At 25.1% G+C, this 22,776-nt stretch overlaps 3 protein-coding genes across 3 annotated transcripts; all 3 read right to left on the bottom strand.

The window, feature by feature from the left end:
- Nucleotides 1–7,248: 7,248 nt before the first annotated feature.
- LOC122855249 lies at nt 7,249–9,087 on the bottom strand. The gene is made up of 4 exons (XM_044156465.1): nt 8,952–9,087; nt 8,544–8,844; nt 8,030–8,448; nt 7,249–7,931 (listed from the first exon to the last, which is right to left on the bottom strand). Exons 1-4 carry the CDS (start codon nt 9,012–9,014, stop codon nt 7,434–7,436), a joined length of 1,281 nt encoding a protein of 426 aa, XP_044012400.1. The 5' UTR covers nt 9,015–9,087; the 3' UTR covers nt 7,249–7,433.
- A 5,557-nt stretch (nt 9,088–14,644) lies between these two features.
- LOC122853966 lies at nt 14,645–15,781 on the bottom strand. Its single transcript, XM_044154376.1, has 4 exons — nt 15,646–15,781; nt 15,306–15,577; nt 14,997–15,212; nt 14,645–14,932 (listed from the first exon to the last, which is right to left on the bottom strand). Exons 1-4 carry the CDS (start codon nt 15,779–15,781, stop codon nt 14,645–14,647), a joined length of 912 nt encoding a protein of 303 aa, XP_044010311.1.
- A 580-nt stretch (nt 15,782–16,361) lies between these two features.
- On the bottom strand, nt 16,362–20,232 carry LOC122855248 (ribosome biogenesis protein BMS1 homolog; the record flags this gene model as incomplete). Its single annotated transcript, XM_044156464.1, has 2 exons — nt 20,205–20,232; nt 16,362–20,123 (listed from the first exon to the last, which is right to left on the bottom strand). A coding segment is annotated over exon 2 (3,726 nt), but the record flags the coding sequence as incomplete, so codon positions are not given.
- Nucleotides 20,233–22,776: the final 2,544 nt, after the last annotated feature.

Raw genomic sequence — 22,776 nt, 5'->3', positions numbered from 1 at the left:
CATTTAATTGATTTTAAAATCAGCAAACGCTAAAAAACGTTTCAACAAGTACCATACTCCACAAAAAAGCTAGGTATGTATATCAATATAATCAATAAAATTTAAAATAGTAAATAAATTGTTCATGTAATAATAATACAATATTGTTATTTATTTATTTTTTCTTTAAATCCAGATGAAAGCAATGGGTCATTGAGAAATAACGTACTACATATATACGTCTTTTTTAGGAAATTGCCTTTTGATATGGAGATTGTACATGTTGCTGTTAGAAGAAACTATGAAATCTTTGTGAAAAAAACGAGAAATTTGTTTAGATATTTATATGATAATTATATAATCATAAATTTTAAATTTTATCATGACAACTAGTTGAATTTTATAACAAAATAATGAATTTAAAAATAATATTTATTTTTCAACAAGAAAATTGACAACTAAAAAAAGGATAATAAGGTTTTTAAAAAATATTTTTTTATTAATTTCAATTTGCTTATATTTAGAATACAACAATATAGTCAATTATTTTCAGGTATTATCTCCAAAAACCGAAGCTTTAATGACTGTCATTAGTAATATGAAAAATCTCAAGTCTGCATATATCAAATTGGATTATGGTTTTACAGATGAATTTTTTATAAATCTTATCGATAATTCTAAAAATTTGAAAGATTTAGATGTATGTGTTTCAAATATAACGGATAAAGGTTTAATTGCAATTAATAATTAAAAAAAATTAATTAATAAAAAGCCACTATTCACAAGTCAACCAAGACTTGAAATAAGTAAGTAATAAATATCAATACAAATTAACAGTAATTTTAAATAAAAAAAAAAAATTACACAATAATTTAATAATAATAATTTTTATTTTTTTTAGTTTGCAAAGATTGGGACAATGATTTTGTTGATTCAGGCTTTACATCATATGAGTTTAGTAATGTAACCACTGAATCATTTAAAAATAAAGAAGATGATTTAAAATATCTGATTAATCTCTGTGGATATAATTTGACGAAGCTTGAGTTATATGAATATCCTTCTTCTCAAATTATGCCATTGATTAAATCTAATTATTGTTTAAACTAGACTTCACTTTCATTAAGATTTAAAGAAGATTTGGATCAAGCTGCATGTTTATTTAGAAACGCATCAGATTATTGGAAAAATACATCAATCACTATACAAATGTATATTTCAATGTATATTTCAAATAATTGATGCCACAATTTTTTCAAGACACCTTAAAAATTAATATTGTTTTTATTTTTTTATAAAATTGTCTGTATTGATATGGAGATTGTACATGTTGCTTTTGAAAAAACATGATTTTTGTGAGAAAAGAGGAAAAATTTATTAGAAAGTGTAGCTTCATGTCCATGGGCTATTGGCCTATATACATAGGTCTATATTTATATATTGATGAAACAAGTATTGCACCACAATTAAATTTAACACAAATTTAAGATGCAGTTCAAGAATTAAATTCAAGAATGCATGTGACACCTGAAGATCTTGGTATACTAAGGAGATAATTAAACGTTTTTACTTTTTCATTTTTAATATTTGTATTTATAATGATTATTATAGAATTTAAAAATTTTCATAAATACATGACAGTTAAATTTCATATCAAAATAATATTTATTTAAATAAAAAAAACTCAATAACTGAAAAAGGATATAATAAGGTTTTTAAAAAAATAAGTCAGTTGATAAAAATTTATTTTTTAATATTTTTTTTTATTACTTTAGCGTTTTATAGAAAGAAATTGAGTAAGTTATTTCAAAATGTTAATATGATATATAAAAAACTGTTAATTTTTTTTTTTGTTAAACTAAACAACAATGAATATTTTTTTATTTTATGACTTACTTAACTATAATTAACTGATTTGGCTGACGACAGCAGCTCCTCAAGAACACTTACAAAAACTTCAAGATGTTTTTTTTTGTAAACTTGAAATGTCTCATTTGACAAAACAGCTTGTAAATTTTCTTTGATAAATTCCAAACATTTTTTATACAGTTTCTCAAGATTATATTTATCAGAAAAAACAAGTATACTTGCAACATTATCCAAATTTATCGTTTTGCAAATTACTTCTTCACAAATATTTTTAAGACAATTCACCTGATATTTATCAGCAACAGCAAGTAGTTCCATTGCCATTTTTTTAACATTTGGTGATTCATCAGTATAAATATAATGTAAAAATTCTTCAAAAACATCTTCTTCAATATCTTCAATGACAACCTCATTTTTTTCATTTTCTTTGAATTGTTCATGATCAAACATTGCAGCAAAAACAGGACTACGTACTCCAAGAATTCCTTTGATTGCACGAAATGATTTTTGACCCACTTTAATGGTAACATCAGCTGATTTTTCATTTAACAAAAGTTCTTTCAAGTCTGTACTCAGTTTTGGTGTTGCAATAAATGTTGAAATTTCATTAGAATTATTATTTGTTAGTTTTTTTGACATTATTATTGTACAAGAAATTTCAAGGTCATCATTTGGTAAATTTGATCCACTTTGACTTAACGATTTTGGTATATAATGATCCCAGAAAATTGTTCCTCGACATTCACTGAGATTAAATTCTTTAGTCATTTCTTTTTCATTATTAATTGATATTTTACATATTGTTTGTAATTGTGAAGTATTATTGAATGATTGAAGATGTAGACTAGCCAATATATATATATCACTAACGCTATTATACATATAATTTGATTTTATTTTCAAAACCCACTTATAGTCAAAATCAGAATAATGAGATGAAAAAATTGGTGTTTCAAATGATTCTCCGATCGACTGTCTAAAGTTTTTAATTGTCCAATCATATTGAAATTCACAAGTTTCCATACCAGTTACATAATCTTGTTTCAACACCATAAGTTTGATAGGATTTTGGATACATCTAACAATTACTGACATGATTGTGTTAATTAGTATTCGTTTTCAGACTGTTAATTTTTTTTTTTGGCAAAATCGCATTTGCGTATTTGAACAACTGAACTCAGGCTAATGCAAGATAAAAACGAGGGATTCCCACTAGGAAGTACGTATACATATCAATACATATGTAGGCAGTAGTATAGTTTAGGCCAGTTTAGGCACAATGGGTGTTGTATATTGTTGTATATATATTATGCATATATCAATGCATATTATGAGAATCCCAGGGAATCCCCTTACAGACGCGCCATCGTCGATAAACCGTTAATTATGCTAATCAATAAATCGAAAAATCTATACAAATCGTTCGATAAACCTATTATATACGCGTTGATAACTATGATGACAATATACAACACTATAATTAAAAAAAAAAATTTATTGTAAAATAATATTTTTTAATAAAAATAAACAAACACAGCATTTTTTTAAAATAACTTTCATGTTGCTCAAGTCTTGATATATTTATTCGATTTATCGACGTTTCGTACGAACTTCAAATCATATAAATAACAGCTGTCCTGGACCCAAACAATAACAACTGGATTTTTAGCAATTTTTAATTGTTGTTATTTATTATTTTAACTATCAAAAGTGGTATGTCACATTCTCATTAAACACCTGATTATTATTAAAAATTATTAGATGATGTAAAGTACAATAATAACAAATAAAAAAGAAAAAAAAAAAAGCTGAAGAAATTTGATGATTAAACTGTTGATATAAAAAGTGTAAGTTGTATAATAATTTTTATTGTTTATTTCATTTACATTATTAGCACTGGTACTTGATACTGGTAATGACAATATTTTTTTATTTTTCAAGGGAATAATAATCAAGTATCACACCAACATACCATGATCAATTATATGTGGTGGAACAACTGAATCGATGGGCAGATTATAGAATATTTAAATTCAATATTTTATTAATATTAACACAATTATTAATTGAATAAAATATACACATTTAAAGAAGGTGCAAGTTGGAGTAGTGCTGGTATTTATTGATGTTTGCAACAGCATGTGCATCATACGTTTAGATATATATGATTCATGTACTTCTTCATTAATGCCATTGATTAAGTCTAATTGTCCAAATCTCAAAATCTTTATTTAAATTTTCACAAAGTTGATAGTAAACATTTTGAAAATTGTTTTTCCAGTATGCCTAATCTTGAAGAACTGGTCATTCGATTGGAATGTGAAGATTCAACTTTACCAATGACTTTGGTTAAGTCATTAGAACAAGTTTGTGAAACCTTGAAAACGTTTTTGATTTCACTTGAATCAAAACAAAATGAACTTTGCTCACCAGATTCATCAGTTTCAGTAAGTATACATTGTTACAGCTATAATTAAAATTAAATAAATATATTATTATTTTTTTTTTATTCTCAATAAATAATTATAAATAATTTATCTTTCAGGTATTATCTCCATCAACTGAAGCTTTGAAGAGTACAATTTTAAATATGAAAAACCTTGAAAGATTAACACTTTATATTAATCGTGGTGTTACAAATGAATTCTTGATAAATCTTATCAATAATGCTAAAAAATTAAAGTATTTATTAATAAATGGTTCAAATATATCTGATACTGGTATAAAAGCACTTAATAATGCAGAACAATTGAATTGCTTTAGTCTTGAATTATTCAAAACAAACTCAGAAAATAAACTCATCACTGATGAATCAATTCAATATCTATCTAACAAACAATTGTTAAAGCTGAATTTATCAAATTGCGTTAATGTCACTAATAAAGCAGTAATTACACTCGTTAAAAACTTACCAAATTTACGTATTTTGTATGTTAAAAATTCAAAGGTAACTAGTGAAATTGATAAAGAAATCGCTGAACTAGAAAAATTTGGTAAAACAAATTTACTTATATTTTCTTATGAAGAGTGATGTTCCATATACAGTAAATCAAAAGCCATGTTTTTCGGTATATAAAGCAGCTGACGATACTGTAACGAGTAACATGTATAATATGCGTGTAATTTTTGATCAACAAGTGGTTTAATTTTGTTTTAAAAAAATATTGTGAAACATATTTGTTGAAAAAAATCAATAATCATAAATTTATTTAATATTGAAATTTAATTACTATATTATATAATGAATTAATTAAAATAATTTTATATAAAAAGATTATTGAGCCTGAAATAATTCAAGATGTTACTGAAATTCCAGAAGAATTAATTTGTGAATTGGAGGGCACAAATGACGATGCAGCTATTGCACAATTATTGCAAAAGCAATTTAATCAAGAATATGATTTAATGTTGAAAAAAACTGAAGAAAAATACAATGGTAGATCAAAAGATAGTTTTATTTTACTATTACAAAATTTCTTTAATAATAAAAATTGTTTTTATTTTATTTTTAGTTGGAATATCTATTTTAAATTATTGACAATGTCCAAGTTTAGATCCAGAGGATGAAAAATCATCAGCTGATGATGACAGTCGTGACCTAGATAGATTTGCTAGGTAGATGTTGTAAGTTAAAAAAAATAAAACAAATTCAATTTAATAAATAAATTTTTTTTTGTTTATCAGAGTGTTGAGAAGGAGTATGCTTCAATACCCAGATGTCGTTACAAAAGGCAAATGAAGAATCTGAAATTGTAAAAAATCATGACATGTTAATGTCATCAAGAATATATGCATGTCGTGTTCTTGAATTTCTACCAGGTATATGAACTGGTGATACTGCTGGTTTTGATGTCAAATTAAATAACCAAGTGTTCAATGGTCTTCGCAATCATAGCTATGCTCATTGTTCTCGTGAAAAAGCCAAGACCAGATCACATCCAAAAACATCTCCATAAAAAAAAAAAAAACTAAAAAAAACTTGTTCATCAATATATTTATTTTAAATTATTTCAACTGCAGGATAATGATTATTAAATTAAAAGTAAAAAAAAATATTGTAGAAAATATAATTCCTATTGATATATAACATTAGACTTTGGAAGAATTATTATTATTAAATATGTTTTTTAAAAACAACACAAAATCAAAATTAACAATGGATTATCCTTTTTTTTTTTTTTCTTAATTTAAAAAATTAAATAAATTGTCCAACTATAAGAGCAAACAAAAAAAAAACAGTATTATCCAATTCACGTCAAAAAGTTTATTGAAAAAAAAAAAAAAGTTTATCGAAGTTCAATTGGAAATTTTCCAAGAATTTAGTATATTTAGTAATTCATCTACATTTTCATTAGCTCAACAAAATCAAGGCTTTGGTGCACAGCCAGCATATTTCAATATGACAAATAGTGTTTATGGATTAAGCACAACAACATCAAATACATTTGGTGGATCAGCTGGTAGTACAAATAGTTTCGCTGCACTTGCAACAACACCACAACAACAAAATTTATTTCAAAACAATGAACAAAATACAACATCACCAATGCTGACAAATCCAAGTCCATTTGATGGATCAATTAATTTAACTTCTACATTTGGTAATAATAATAATTATTATGGCAGTCAAAATGTTGATGTTAATTCTGGATCTGGAGCAAGTGTGTTGACAAGTGTTTCATCAAATCAAGGCTATGGTAATGCACCAGCTATGCTAGTACACCAAGTACATTATTTGCTTTTACATCAACACCATTAATTAGTAATCCATTTGCTCAAAATGCTCAACAAATGTCAGCTGTTTTTTGGTGTTACTTCTTCTGGCACAACATTTGGTGGAATGTCAGCTGGATTAGCTGGAAATCAAACAGGACAAAATCAGGCTGTTGATAAAAAAATGTATACTGTAATTGATGACTGTATATTAATTAATTTCTATTTTTCCCAAGGTTAAATCTGCTACATTCAATGGTACAGCAGAACAAGTAATATCTAGTGGTATCGACAATGATATCAAAGTCTGGGATTGAAGAAGAAATTCAGTACTTAATAAATTAAGAAGAACACACTAATACAATAACTGGACTGAGTCTCAGCCCAGATGGCTCATATGTTTTATCAAAATTATTTTATATATTTTTTAAATAAAAATAGAAAAGACAATAAACAATCCTGAAATAAAATATAAATAATTAACAATATTTTATCAGTCAATTATTGGAAAATCATAATGAAAAAATGAAAAATCATGCCAAGAAAAAAAAAGTAAACGCATTGAAATTAAATCATCAATTATTATGTTTATTAAGGTATTACATTGAAACTTTATAAGTTACCATGTGAATATTAAAGAATATAATATAGTCATTAAATTTTAATATTAAAAAAATTTATGGTTATTAACTTGTATGAACAAATATGGTTTTACAATATTTTTTTAAAACAAAATTGAACCACTTGTTGATCAAAAACTACACGCATATTGTACATGTTACTCGTTATCAGTATTTCCAGCTGCTTTATATACCGAGAAACATGGCTTTTGGTTTACTGTATATGGATTTATGAACACTTATTATGACCATTTATAGCCACTTATCACATAATGGTAATACGAATATATTTGTTTTACCAGATGTTTTTAATTCTTCAATTTCTTTGCGAATTTCATCAGTTACTTTTGTATTACCAACAAACAAAGATCGCAAATTTGGTAACTTTTTAGCAATTGCAATTACTCCTTTATTAGTGACGTTAACGCAATGTGAAAAAGTCAAGTGTATTAATTTCTCGTTGGATAGACATTCAAGTGATTGGTCAGTGATTAATTTATTTGCTGATTTTTCGTTAAATAAGTCAATACTAAAGTATTTTAATTGTTCTGCATTATTAAGTGCTATTATACCCGCATCAGTAATATATGTACCCCTTAAACTTAAATGGTTTATTTTTTTAGCATTCTTGACAAGATTTATCAAGAATTCATCTGTAATACCATGCGGATCTAAATTAACAGTTAACTGTTTGATGTTTTTCATATTAGCAATGACAGTCATTAAAGCTTCAGTTGATGGAGAAATTACCTGAAAGATAAATAATTTATTATTATTTATTGAGAATGAAAAAAAAATAATGATATATTTATTTAATTGTAATTACAGTTGTGACAATGTATACTTACTGAAACTGATGAATCTGGTGAGCAAAGTTCATCCTGAATTGAAAACGTTTTCAAGGTTTCACAAACTTGTTCTAATGACTTAGCTAAAGTCATTGGTATAGTTAAATTTTCACATTTTAATCGAATCATCAGTACTTTAAGTTTAGGCATATTAGAAAAACAATTTTCAAAATCTTGATCCTCTATTGTGTGAAAGTGCAAGATCAGTTCTTTAAGATTTAAACAATTAGACTTGATCAATGGCATTATTGAAGAAGAACAATATTTATAAATATTCAGAGTTGTCAAGCTACTTCCACAGAGATTGACAATACATTTCAAATCTTCAAGGCTTGTTTTACGTCTATCCCTGGTAGCATTAGTAAATAAGTATTTTGTTAAATTTGAATCAATCAACTTATTTTGCCAATCCTTGGCAACTGAAAAAATAAATAAATAAAAATTATAATTATTTAATTATACAATTTTGTTATTTCTTTAATTTTAAATTATACTATTAATTTGATTATATTACTTTTTTCAAGTTCTGGTTGAGTACCAAATAGAAACTGCATGTGCTTTATGCGTGTCTGACGCTCTTCAAATTTATACTCGTCATTCTCCTTTAGTCTTGTTTCATAATCTTTTTCCAATTCAAGAACAAGAATAAGCTCTTCCTGTGAAAGAGCATTATAATCAACATCATCATCATCATCATCATCATCATCATCATCATCGCTACTATCACTTGTAAATTCATCTTCAGATGTTATGGGTGATACAGCACGTGCACTACGTTTAAGCCCATGTGGACTTACTTCAGTTGCTGTTTCAACCTATAAAATAAAATAATTTATTATTTAATTTAATTATAAAAACTAAGAATTCAACAGATATATTTACTTGGTTTCATTCCATGTAAAACATATTATTAAATACTCACTTCTTGTTGCGAAGTTGACATGAATTTATCAGGCCATTGTGTATTAATTTCGACTGTCTCCATCTTAATTGAGGTTAATCTGATATTGAGTGTAGTATGATAATAAATGGCGTCTGTTTACCACCGAAGTCAAGACGAATAGATGGTGCATGGCCTTGGGATTGTAGTATTAAACATGGTAGAAATATACTTCTGGTATATTTCTACCATGGTCTTGATATGTATATTTATTCGATTTCTCTCGACGTTTCGTACGAACTTCAAATCATATAAAACAGCTGTCCTGGACCCAAACAATAACAACGGGATTTTTAGCAATTTTTAATTGTTGTTATTTATTATTTTAACTATCAAAAGTGACATGTCACATTCCAATTAAACAACTGATTTTTATTAAAAATTTTTAGATGATGTAAAGTACAATAATAACAAATAAAACTGAAGTTAATCCAGGAGAAGCTCTGGCATCTGATGATTAAACTGTTGATATAAAAAGTGTAAGTTGTAGGTATAATAATTTTTATTGTTTATTTCATTTACATTATTAACACTGGTATATAAAACATTTTTATTAGCACATCTTCTAAACTTAGTTATTGTTAAATTGTTAAATGACAATATTTTTTTATTTTTCAAGGGAATAATAATCAAGTATCACACCAACATACCATGATCAATTATATCTGGTGGAACAACTGAATCGATGGGCAGATTATAGAATATTTAAATTCAATATTTTATTAATATTAACACAATTATTAATTGAATAAAATATACACATTTAAAGAAGGTGCAAGTTGGAGTAGTGCTGGTATTTATCTATTGATGTTTGCAACAGCATGTGCATCATACGTTGATTTTAAAATCAGCAAACTCTAAAAAACATTTCAACAAGTACAATGGTATTTTTCACAAAAACCATGTATGTATTTAATTGATATTTTTTACAATGTAAACGAATAATTTATGTAATGAAATGTTGTTATTTATTTTCTTTTCTTTAAATCTAGATGAAAACAATGGGTCATTGAGAAATAACGTAATACACGTCTTTTTTAGAAAATTGCCTATATTGATATGGAGATAGTACATGTTGCTTTTGGAAGAAACTATAAAATCTTTGTGAAAAAAAAGAGAAATAATTTGTTTAGATATTTATATGATAATTAAAATCATAAATTATAAATTTTATCATGCCAGTTGAATTTCATAACAAAATAATAAATTTAAAAATAATATTTATTTTTCAACAAAAAAATTAACAACAAAAAAAAGAATAATAAGGTATTTAACAAATATTTTTTTATTAATTTCAATTTGTTTGTGTTGAGAATACAACAATATAGTCAAATATAATGAAAGGGTTGAAAAATAGTATATAATTTCATATGCCAGAGTAATTTCCCAGAGTAATGCCAGAGAAATTAGAAGCATGGATTACAAAATTATTGTCTTTCATATATATTTTGTGCATACTTGGGTTGGCAACTCTGAGGTGTGCAAAAACAGGTCTTCTCTATAGCCTTTTTAAAAGTGCAGGGGATGTTTGTGAAACCTTAAAAGGATTGAGCTATTTTTGTGAACCTGAAAGATTAAGTAATCCAAAAGAAGTACCATTATCATCTGCTTCTTCTGTAAGTATATAAATTTTACAACTATATATATATTTTTTTTTTTTGATTATCAATAAATAAATAATAATATAAATATTTTTATTTTTCAGGTATTATCTCCAGAAACCAAAGCTTTAATGACTGTCATTAGTAATATGAAAAATCTCGAGTCTGCATTTATTAGATTGGATTATGGTTTTACAGATGAATTTTTCATAAATCTTGTTAATAATTCTAAAAATTTGAAGTATTTAGATGTATGTGCTTCAAATATAACGGATAAAGGTTTAATTGCACTCAATAACTTACATCAATTAGAATATTTTAAACTTGGTTTAATTGGAACAAATATGAAAAATAAATTCATCACTGATCAGTCAGTTCAATGTTTGTTCAACAAAGAATTGTCAACATTGGGCATATCAAAATGCAGTCAAGTCACTAATAGCTCAATCATTGAACTCGTTAAAAATTTACCAAATTTAGACACTCTCCATATTGAAAAGACAAAAGCAACTATCGAACTTGTCGAAGAAATTACTAAATTAACAAAAGACCGTAAACAAAAATTAACTGTATGGGTTTCTTTTAAAATTAATGATGATGATTCACCCTCAACATATATTAACCCAGCACTAAAGTTCATGTCTCGTATGTTTACTTAATAATATTCTTTATAATAATTATTGTTCTTTTCTATGTTTTTTTTATGAAACATATACATATGGTAATAATAATATTTTTAATTTAACATTACTTTTGTAAAACTGTAAACCACATGGTTTTTTAGAAACTTTAAACCTTATACAGTTTAATTAATTAAATCACTAATTCAATTGCCAATACTGTATCATTTATTTACAAGAAAAAATCCAAAAGTTTTATTGTAATAATTTAATAAAAATAATAAACAATAATGTTCTAATTTCAATATATTTAATTTATTAATATTTTATGATAAACATCCAGTTGTTATTTCTTGCCCCATAATAATAAAAGATATTTCGACTAACTTTTAACTCAATACTCCTAAAACAAACTTGATAAATTTACTTGTTTCAATCAATTATATAAATATTATTAATCCTAAAAAAATAAACAAAATAAGATTAATTCACTTTGCTAACAATTAATAACAAAAAGTTAATATTTAATAGAAAAAAGAAAATTTTTTTAAATAAATTAAATAATAGAATCACACTCATATAAAATATACCATTGGATCTCTTGGATATCTAAAATCAACAGCAAACATTTTTATTAAACTAAAAATATAAAATTGTAAATTTAATTAATTAATTTATTGAATAATAATATCAACGACATTTTCATAATTTAAGGTTATAAACAATATGCAAATCAAACAATTAATTTTTCTTAATTAAAATTAATTTTATTTGTTGATAAATAATTTACCTACTTTTCGTTTATCATTCATAACTGAAAGTAACTTGTACAATAATTATATTTAGTTTAAAAAAAATTTATTTATTAATATTATAATTTTTTATCTTTCATATATATTTTGATAACAACTCGGGGAAAAAACCCACCTGCGTTATGACTCATGCAGCAATGTGGTTCATGTGCATTCCATAAACAAAACTTTTTGTTGTGTTAGTGTTATTATTATTTGACAGCTGTGTTTGACACTACTCATGGCTTATAAATTTGTAAATAAATAGACAATTAATTTAATAAAAAATTCAAGCTTTGTTTAAATTACATAATACAACGATAATTTTAACGAGCCAAAGTGATTTACATTTAAACAAAAAACAATATCATTGGATAATTTAATAATTATGGATAAAGAGGTAGGTTATTTATATGATAAACAAACTTTTATTTATAAAAATATATATTAGTTTTATTTATTTCAGTATGAAGACAACAATACACGATCAGTTTATCGTGACAAAAAAATGTACAATCAAATTATAAAGCTGATAATAATTCATAAATTAGAGAGTTGTTTGGAAAATAAAGAAAAATTGATAATACTCAGTGAAGTATTGGCACAATTAATTTATAATGATTCACCATCATTATTACAAATTGATGATATGCTTTATATGCTTAATAAATTTAGAAAAAAAATATATCAAGATTGTCGTGTTTATAAACTTTCACCAGCTGCAAAATTTAAGCCACCACAAACCAGTGTTGGGTAGGTAAGATACCTTGGTATCTTACATGTGTAAGATACCATGTAAGATACCGTATCTTACATCATCGGTTTCATACATTGAGGTATCTTACATTGCGTTCCCAGCGCCTCCTACGAATAAAAGTGGAACCTTCGTGCTACAATTTTTTTTTATCCGATAAATACATGTAATTCATTCATTAAATAAATAAAAATTCCAAAAACAAGCAGTAGCTAAAGAAAAAATGTAGCTTAGGAATTAATGTTGCTTAAAAAAGAATTTCTTGGCAATGTATCCCTTCTAATTTTTTGATCTATTTGTGAATGTTAATTGCAACATTACCTTAAAAACATAATTCTGACACTCTTTTCAGCTCAATTTACTACTGCTTCCCGGACATTTGTATCATTAAAAATAAATTTTTTACATGTATTTTATTTATGAAAAAATCAAAAAGGTCCATGAGAAAAGCAGTAGCTAATGAAAAAAGATGTAGCTAAGAAATGAATGTTGCCAAAAATTAATATGTTTCAAGGAATTAATAAGTTGCTTTTAATTCTAAATAACTAATTTTTAAATAAATAAAAATCCCAAGGAAAAAATATTAGCTAAGGAAAAGATGGAGCTATGAATTACAGTTGTTAAAGAAAGGTTGCCGAATGAATTATATTTAAAGCAAACATTATTTCCTTGAAAACATAATTTTTGGCAACATTACTTAGTTACATCTTTTTCTTATTACTGCTTTTTCTTAGACATTTTAATTTATTTAATAAATAAAATTACATGCATTTTATTTTTAAATAAATAAAAATCTCAAGGAAAATAGTAGCTAAGGAAAGAGGGAGCTAGAATTACATTGCCAAAAAGTGCTTTTAAGCAACATTATATTGTTAGCTTTTTTAATTAGCTACTGCTTTTTTTGACATTTCATCTTTTAAAAATAAAATGACATGTATATTATTTATTTAATATAAATAGAAAATGTCCGAGAAAAAGCAGTAGCTAAGGAAAAGATGGAGCTAAGGAATTAATGTTGCCAAAAAATTATGTTTCAAACAACATTAATTCCTTAAAACTGGTTTTCCTTGATATTATATATATTTATATAACAAATAAATTACATGTACCAATATATATCGAGCAATAAGAACTAATTGTCGAGTCGACAGTCAATAAGAATGTTCAAATGGCGTCAGAGGTATATTAAGATTACATATATTACAGTATCTTACTGTAAGTGTATGAAACCTCAAAAATCGACCATTTACCCATCACTGCCACAAACACAAAACCAACGTCAACATGTATAATTTACAAAACGTACAAAACAATCTAAATTCATGAAATACTTTATAAAGTCAATTTAATAATTATTGTTTATATTATTAATTAGTGCCTCCTCTTCATAATCATAAACATGTTTGTTATAAAACAAAACAAAGGAGCTTTTTGTTATTATTATTATTATTTTTTTTGTCATACTTTATAATTTGTTAACAGTGTATCATTATTTTTTAATGATAATAAGATTTAATTATTTATATACATTGTATTAATATTATATAAACTTTACTCTTTTAAAAAAAGAAAAAATGTTTCTATCAAATGAAGAATACTACGTGAAAATGTATCAGTGGCTTAAAATGTTCACTCTATTTAATTAAAAAAAAAATAAATAAAAATATATTTAACATCAACAAGATATATTTATTTAAAAAAAAAAAAAAAAAAAATGGTTTATTTATATGTTTAGTCAACAAATCAATGCATAATTTATTATTCTTTTTAAAAATTTATCTTTCTTGGAAATAATTTAAATGTTTGTTATTATTTTTTGTAAAACAAAAATGTTTTTTTATTTTTTTTTTTTATAAATAATTAAGCTTACTATTTTTAAACCACTGTTTATTTATAAATAAATAATATATTAAAGTATTTTAATTTTAGATGTATCAGCTGGCATAACAAGTGCAAGAAGCATTTTTGCTAAAATTAAAATACTTTCTCTATCAACTCTAATCAACATTTCAAGATCATTTAAAATGCTAGCTGTTATATTAATATCAAAATTTAAAATTGAAGAAGTTGTAACAATTATTGCTCCACCAAGAAGCAGTGTGTTAACTTCAAGTGTCATGAATGTTATTCTTTCTGATTTAGTTTTAGCAAGTGATCCATGAGCCATAAATTGTAATTGACTAAATAATTGTTGATGCTAAATGAAAATATTCAAATTAAAAATAGAAAATTAATTTGAATTAATAGTTAAAAATTCATACCTGTAGATAAGAAAGATCAAGGATTCTAATTGCTGTATCATAAAATTGTGTATTTTTTTGAAGATGAAAAACAGCCATGATTACCTCAATACAGTCTAATGATGTTACAAGAGGAATTTCAAAATCAATTGTTTTAAATACTTTAAATTCTGATGTTATAATTATGCTAGATGTGTACTCTTGATCTGGATCAAGCCAATGAAGAATTGATTGAACCTATTTTAAAACAATTTGTAAATTATCATGTGTTGATTAATGTGATGCTAAATGTTGATGAAGTTGATGAGATATAATGCTTAAAAAATTTACCTGTGTAATACCAAGACCAAGTGAATGTGAATCCATTTTACTTGCCAATTGAATACTTGATACAAGACGTAATTTAGCTGTGTTTGCATAATGTTCACAATCACGTTTCCAATCATTTGAATGTGGTTTATTTTCATTTAATAAATAAAGTTTCCAAAATTGATTACACATAAATTTTTCATAAATATATAAAGACAAGTATTTTGTCCTTGTTGCAACTCCAAAAAAATCACAAATTATAAATATCGTTTTGACAACTGATGTTGGTATAGCTAAAATATATATAAACAAATATTAATTTTTTAATTTATTGATAATTAATTTAGTTAAATATAATTACCCATAAATGGTATAAAAAATTTTGATCCTTTTGTTATTAAAAGTTCTTGTTGATTGTTTATCTTTTTAATATGTTTAACCCAATCTTTTAAAAGTGGCTCATAATTTGTGTCATTAAAGTTTATTTTTTTATCCATTATTTACAAAATATTTAACCATCAATTAATGTTTGAGTTTTAATTGACAGTTTTAAGGTTGATTCCAGTCCCATGAGTCATGACCGAACTAAACATTGCTAAACATAACAATGTATTTTTTATTTTTGTGTCCTAAAATTTCTTGAGGCGCCACTGATAAAAAATATATGTGTGTATACTGATATGTGTATGTGTGAGACGCAAAAAAAAAAATTGAAAAAAATTGACAATAAAGATAATTATTTGATTTAGAAATAAGACAACAAAAAAATAAAATAAATAAATTTGCGAATTTAAATCTCCAGAACAAAAATATATTAACTACTAAAAGATGATTTTAACAAATTTTAACTAGTGATAATCTTTTTGATCTACTTGAATTATCATCAACACCAAAATACAAATAAATACTTGGTAAAAATAGCTTAAAACTTAATGATAATTATAAGGAACAATTAAAAAATGAATAACAAAAAATAATGCAAAATTAAAAGGATTATTATTTGTTGAATTTAATGATTCAACAAAGTGGTATATTTTTCAAATAATAATACATAATATTTTATTTTTAAAATTTCTTTTTTTCTTTTTCTTGTGCTTTACTCATTGATCTGAATACTTCTTTTTTCATGATTTTTTGTCTTTTTATACTTTTCATTTGTTCTTCATCAACAAGTTTTTTATAGGCATTCATACGTTTACTTGTTGCTAGTTTAAGTTTTTCTTGTCTATGACTTTGTGCTGTTCTCATCATCTTCATCATTCTTGAAACTTTTTCTTCTCTTGCATCTCTAACAACAGCAACACGTTTATCAGCAAATTTTGTTCTTCTTTTTTCTGGTAATTGTTCTAATTTTGGTTTATCACGATATGGCAAATCTTTTTGTAGATTTTTTGGTATTGCCAATGGTTTAAATGTCTTAACTTCACGTACAATTGGTGTATAACTTGAATCTTTATTTGCATCTGCATAAATACCAAGTTCTTTTTTAATTTGTCCAGTTGTTTTCATACCTTTCCATTGATTTTTAAGCTCAGGTGGAAGTAATAATGAATTAACTGGATTATAAAATTTTGGTACATCAACTTTGTACCAAGTACGACAAAATACAATATCACTTAATTGTATTTTATCTTCAAAAGTACCACGAAAAGTACCTTCACCAAGTTTTTTAACTGATTTTTTAATTTGTCCACGTATACCAGAAACTGTTTTAATTTTAGCTCCTTCAAATTTTGCAACTTCTAAACGAGAATTAAACATATCCTTAATAAATGCTGTTTTTTTTTGAATTATTATAGGTACACCAGTTAATTTAAGTTTTTTAACAATATGTGTTGTTTTATCAAGTCCAGTAATAGAACCAGTTGCTGCAATTCTAAAACCAGGAATTTTTGTTGCAACATCTTGTATAGCAAGTACACCAGTATGTAGTGGTGTTATTGGACCCCAATAATGTGCCATACAAGCAACATGTTCAGGTGTATATTTTAACATTCTATTTCTCATATTATCTTCTAATTTTGCATAAATTGGAAGTGTTTGAAATCTACGCCAACCAACTGATAAAATAAGTGGATCTTTTGTTTTTAATATTTTACTATGCCAACGATGTTTTTTTAATTTTGTTTGTACAAAACCAATATTTTCTTCACCATGTAATAAACCACCAATAATTATTGGATATGATGCATCAAAATTTGTTATTAATTCACATGGTACTGAATCAATTTCAATTCTTACATACATTCCTGGACGATAACCTTCAAGTTGTACTCTCATATCATCATCTAAACCATCAAATTCAGATTTATTAAGTTGTGCTTGTTTTTCAGCTTCTTGTTTTAATTCATCATAATAACTTTTTGTTTCTGTATTATCATACTCTGAGTCAAATTGTTTTTTTAATTTTCTTTTTTTTTCAACAAGTATTTTTCTTTCATCAGTTTGTTTTTTATCTAATTCTTTTGATTCAGTAATTGGTGCTTTATATTTTTCACCAGTTTCAAGATCTTCATAATCTCCTTCAACTTCATCATCATCATTAGATGCTAAACCATCTCCATTTATTAATGTTTCAGCATCATTAGATTTATCATATTTACTAAAACGACCAACAAGTAATGATTCATTATCTCCAACAAGCCAATCTCTTGGTTTATTTCTTGTAAAAAATGAAAATTCTTCTTCATTTTCTAATTCACGTTCTTCAAGTTTTTTTTTTTGTTGTTCACTAATTACATTAAATAAACCTCCAAGTTTTTCAGATTCATCTTTTTCATTTGTTTCATCTTCATCATTGTTATCATCTTTATTTTTTTTAACAATACTATAAACTAATTTATTGAAATTTACATTAGTTCTTTGACGATTTTCAAAAGCTTCATTTGCTTTTTTAGCCAAACCAGATTTCCATTTTAATTCATCATCCTCATCATCGTTTTTTTCATCATCACTCTTGGATACTTCCATTTTATCATCATCTTCATCACTTTGTACAGAGTCATCATCTGAATCGTCATCATTATTAGTTTTTTTACTAATATTATTGTCACCTAATTCATCATAACTTTCATCATCACTAGATGATTCATTGTCAGAATTTTTTAAAGATTTTGTTTGACTGGATATTGTGTCAAAACGATTCAAAGCTTCAGCTATTTTATTCTTAACTTGATCATCAGTATTTCTTGTTATACTTCTATAAACTTGATTCTCTTTTTCTTTTGCTGCTGCTGATGATTCTTTTTCAATATCAGTTTTTAATGCAGCCAATTCATCCTCAAGTTTTTCAGTAATATTATTATCATCATTTATTTTTTTTCGTTTATTTTCAGGACAAGATGATTCTGGATCATTTTCATCTCGTTTAGATTTTTTAGATACTTTTTTTTCTTGTTTCTCCTCATTGTCATCATCATCATCATTATCATCGTTGTCATTATCATCATCACCATCAGCATTATCATTATTATCATCTGAATCATTATCATTGGCAATAAATTCTTTTGAATCATTAAAAACAACTTGTCTTCTTATTCTACCATTATCTAAAACATTTTTTTGTGAAAAACTTGGTGCAAATGTATCATTAACATCAGTAGACTTGATAGCTTTAGTTCCACTAAACAATTGTATTTCACTTTTTTCCAATTTTTCATCCAATGTACCTTGTACATCAATCAATGATGAAATAAGACCAGTATCTTCTTCTTCTTTATGTGAATGACTTCCTCCTAATTCAACATAAACTGCATCTTTATCATAAACAATACCACCAACACCAGAAAATGGTGCATAAATAAGACGTTCTTTTTCAACAAGAGCTCTTTTTTTAATTTGATCAGGTAATGGACATGGATCAGATAAATAACTAACATCTTTTATTCTAAAATCACCACAACCAGCTATATGTATTGATGATTCTTTTGTTAATGGTGCACCACGTACATAACCATAAAGACTTATTGATCTATCTGTTTTTGAATTTTGTCTAATTGTTTCTGGTGGTGTTAAATCTTCAATTCTATCAACAAGAACATATGGATGTGATGTTCTCCATTTTAATTGATTAGGTTTCATAACAGATATAAATCTGCATAAATTTTTAACTTCATTTCCTAAATATTTATTCCAACGCATACCAGATAAATAAAATAATTTTGCACCTTTATAAATTTCTGTCCAAAATCTATGTTTTAATAATTTTTTAGTTTGTTTTAGTTGTTGAACATTTTTAAATAAATCAAGATGTGTTAATACACCTATTATTTTTGGCATACCATGTACTTGACATATATTTAAAAATTCAAATGTTTCCATTTCAAAACCAAATGATGCATCAATAAGTAATAATACTATATCAGCTACTTTAGCAATATCAATCATACTGTTAATATCATTATTACATTCAATAAATGTTATTCTTTTTTTTTTACCAGATACAATTGTTACTGGACCAACAATTGTACTTAATGGTTGACGTACATAATTTTTTATTAAACATTGTAATAATAATGTTTTACCAACTTTTGGAGGACCAACAATAGCAACAACAATTGGTGGTGGTTCAACTGGTGTTCTATCAACAACTGGATTACGTTGTTTTTTAGTATCATGATCTTGTTTTCTACGAAATTGTCTTTCAGCTCTTACTACTCTATTAAATGTAAAAGCTTTTGGATTATTTTGTTTGTTATTAATAAATTCTTCTCTTTTTGTTTTAGCTTTTTTTTTATCAGCTTTACGACCAGAATTACGTTCACGATGACTCTTATGAGTCATTTTATCATCTGGATCTGACATTTTATTTTTTATTTGTATTTTATTTATTATTAAACACTGTTAAATAAATAGAAAATGTTTATATTATTAATTAGTTATATTAAACATTGACTTGCCATGAAGGTTAGAAAAACTTACCAGTTATGTACCCATATGTACCTCGTCAGCTGTCCTCGTGGTTTTAAGCATGCGAGCAGCATGAAACTTTTGAAAATTTTTCAGTTGGTAATGTCAACGTCTGGCCTTTCAACAAAAAAAAAAAAATAATTGTGAAAATCTATTGTACACAATTAAATACCTATATATACAAATCGTCTAAAATAATAATTATTTCTTTATCATATTTGATCATATTGCAAACTTTATCAGGATTAAATCATAACAATAATAAAAATAATATCAACATTTTCAAGTAAAATCATAAATTGATAAGGCAAATACATTTCGTACATATATTATAATTTGATTTTAATAATAGAAACTTGATGAAACATGTGCACTGATATATATTTTTAGCATATTAAAACTCCATTTATTGAAAAAAAAAAAAAAGATAATAAAAATTAAAAATTTATAATACATGTATAAAATGTTCAATAAATTTTTAATATTTATTTATTTATTTATTTATTAATATCTTTATCATACAAATTTAAAATATTATTATTAGAAAATAAAATTAATAAAAGTGACTTAAACTCCACATCATTAATTTTTTAAATTATACAAAATTATTATTATTAAAATATGGATATAATATATTTTTAATTAAAAAACGTGATTATTTTGATAATTAAAAATATAAAATTATATAATTATATATATATCAATATGATTTTATTGTTTGGATTTTTTAGAAGCAAATTAAAAGACATTATAGTAATGAAATATAACGACGATATTTTTTGTCACATTAATATAGAAAATTATTAACTAAAAATAATTTTTATGATTATTTTAATTATTTATAGAAGAAAAGAATTTGTCCTGTATTATTTTTATGAGTCTCATAAAAATATAGTTGCATATTTTTCTGTTTTATGTTTTACATATTACGTAAATAATTTAATTGTTTAATGTTTTTTTCAAACATGATTCTACGGTTTCTGTAATATTAGCAACTGCGTTAAAACGATATATTGATCCAGTCAATTGATCCTTCATTTCTGCTTTAGAAAAATTTCCAAGATTTTTCATTAGTTCTAAAGTTTTATAACTAACATCCATAGGCACGGGTACCGATTTAATATATAGTGCTGTACAGTTATCCTTGTTTGGACGAAGTTTGCTTTCAATACAACGATCCGCTGTCTTCTTTGCAACTCGAACTTGGTATTCTTTAGACTGTTTAAAAAATAGACAAATTATTAATTAACAAAATAAAAATAATTTAAGAAAATTTTTAAAAAACAAAGAATATATTACCTTGAAAAAGTCTAGGATGGCTAATTCTAGGCCATTTATTTTTTCATCAAACTTTTTTTTAATTGCCAATTTTTCTTGTCGATAAACTTGAAAAATTTCTTTACTTTTTTCAGTTAAACATTTCATCAAAGTTGTAATGTCTTGTTGAAAATGATCATTGTTATTATTGTTAACCAAATCATCCAGAGATTTAACAGCATTTAACAATGACAATTCTAATGCTTCCATACCTTCAATTCGTATTTTCATTAATTCGATACTAGTGTTCATAAAATTATCTTGAAAATGTTTGTATACTTCATCTAATTTCATAATGTGTAAACGGTTATTCATATTCGCTTGAACAATTAATGCAGATGATCGAAAACGTTTTAATGATTCCTCAGTTTGATTTTTCATTTGTTCTTCTAAATTTCTTGCGAGTTGCATCATTTCATCAATAGTGTAAGTATATAAATATGTATTTCTTGTTATGGATTGAAAATCTGGTGCTATACAAGTAATTTTTTTTTTTTTTTCACAAGCAGTCATTGTTTTATTGTCAATTTTGTTTAATATATTTCCAACCTAATTTAAATACATAGAAATTATTAATTAACAAAAATAAAATAAGCGAAAATCATTGACATAAAATAATATATTACCTGAAAATATGCCATGGTAGATAATTCGATCTCATATAAACATTCATCGAATTTTTGTTTAATTGCCTCTTGTTCCATTAGATATTTATTGAAAAATTCGCTCTGCATTACGTTTAAAGATGGCTCATACGGTGTTTCAGAAGATACTTTCTCTTCATAAGCAGGTACTTGTGCCAATTCGAATTCTATACTTTCCATACCTTTAAATCGTGATTCGATCAAATGAATACCAGTATTAATATAAATTTCATGATATTTTGTGTACTGCTCATCGAATTTAGCTCCATTTACTTGAATAATTAAAATCAATGCCAGAATGGCAATTGAACAACAAGATACGACACACTTCATTGTTGACCGATCAATAATGATAAATACTATCATAAATTTTAACCGAGTATTTATAGTAAAATTAGCGTTAAAAAATAGCATAGAAATTAGAAAATCATTAGTGACTCGTCGAAAATTAAAAATATTCTTATATATTATATAAAGGTGGATAAAAAAATAATAATATGTTTGATTATTCAACACTTAATATCATTTATTTTTAAAAAAATTAATTAAAATATATTGTTGAATAATCAATCGGATGATGTTCTACGCAGCGAAACTAAAATCAGTTTTTAAAAATAGCAAAA

Source organism: Aphidius gifuensis, linkage group LG4 (genome assembly GCF_014905175.1).
Source record: "Aphidius gifuensis isolate YNYX2018 linkage group LG4, ASM1490517v1, whole genome shotgun sequence".
In the NCBI taxonomy this organism is placed as follows: Eukaryota; Metazoa; Arthropoda; class Insecta; order Hymenoptera; family Braconidae; genus Aphidius; species Aphidius gifuensis.
The sequence above is the reverse complement of the archived record's forward strand: the minus strand, read 5'-3'. Positions and strand labels throughout refer to the sequence as shown.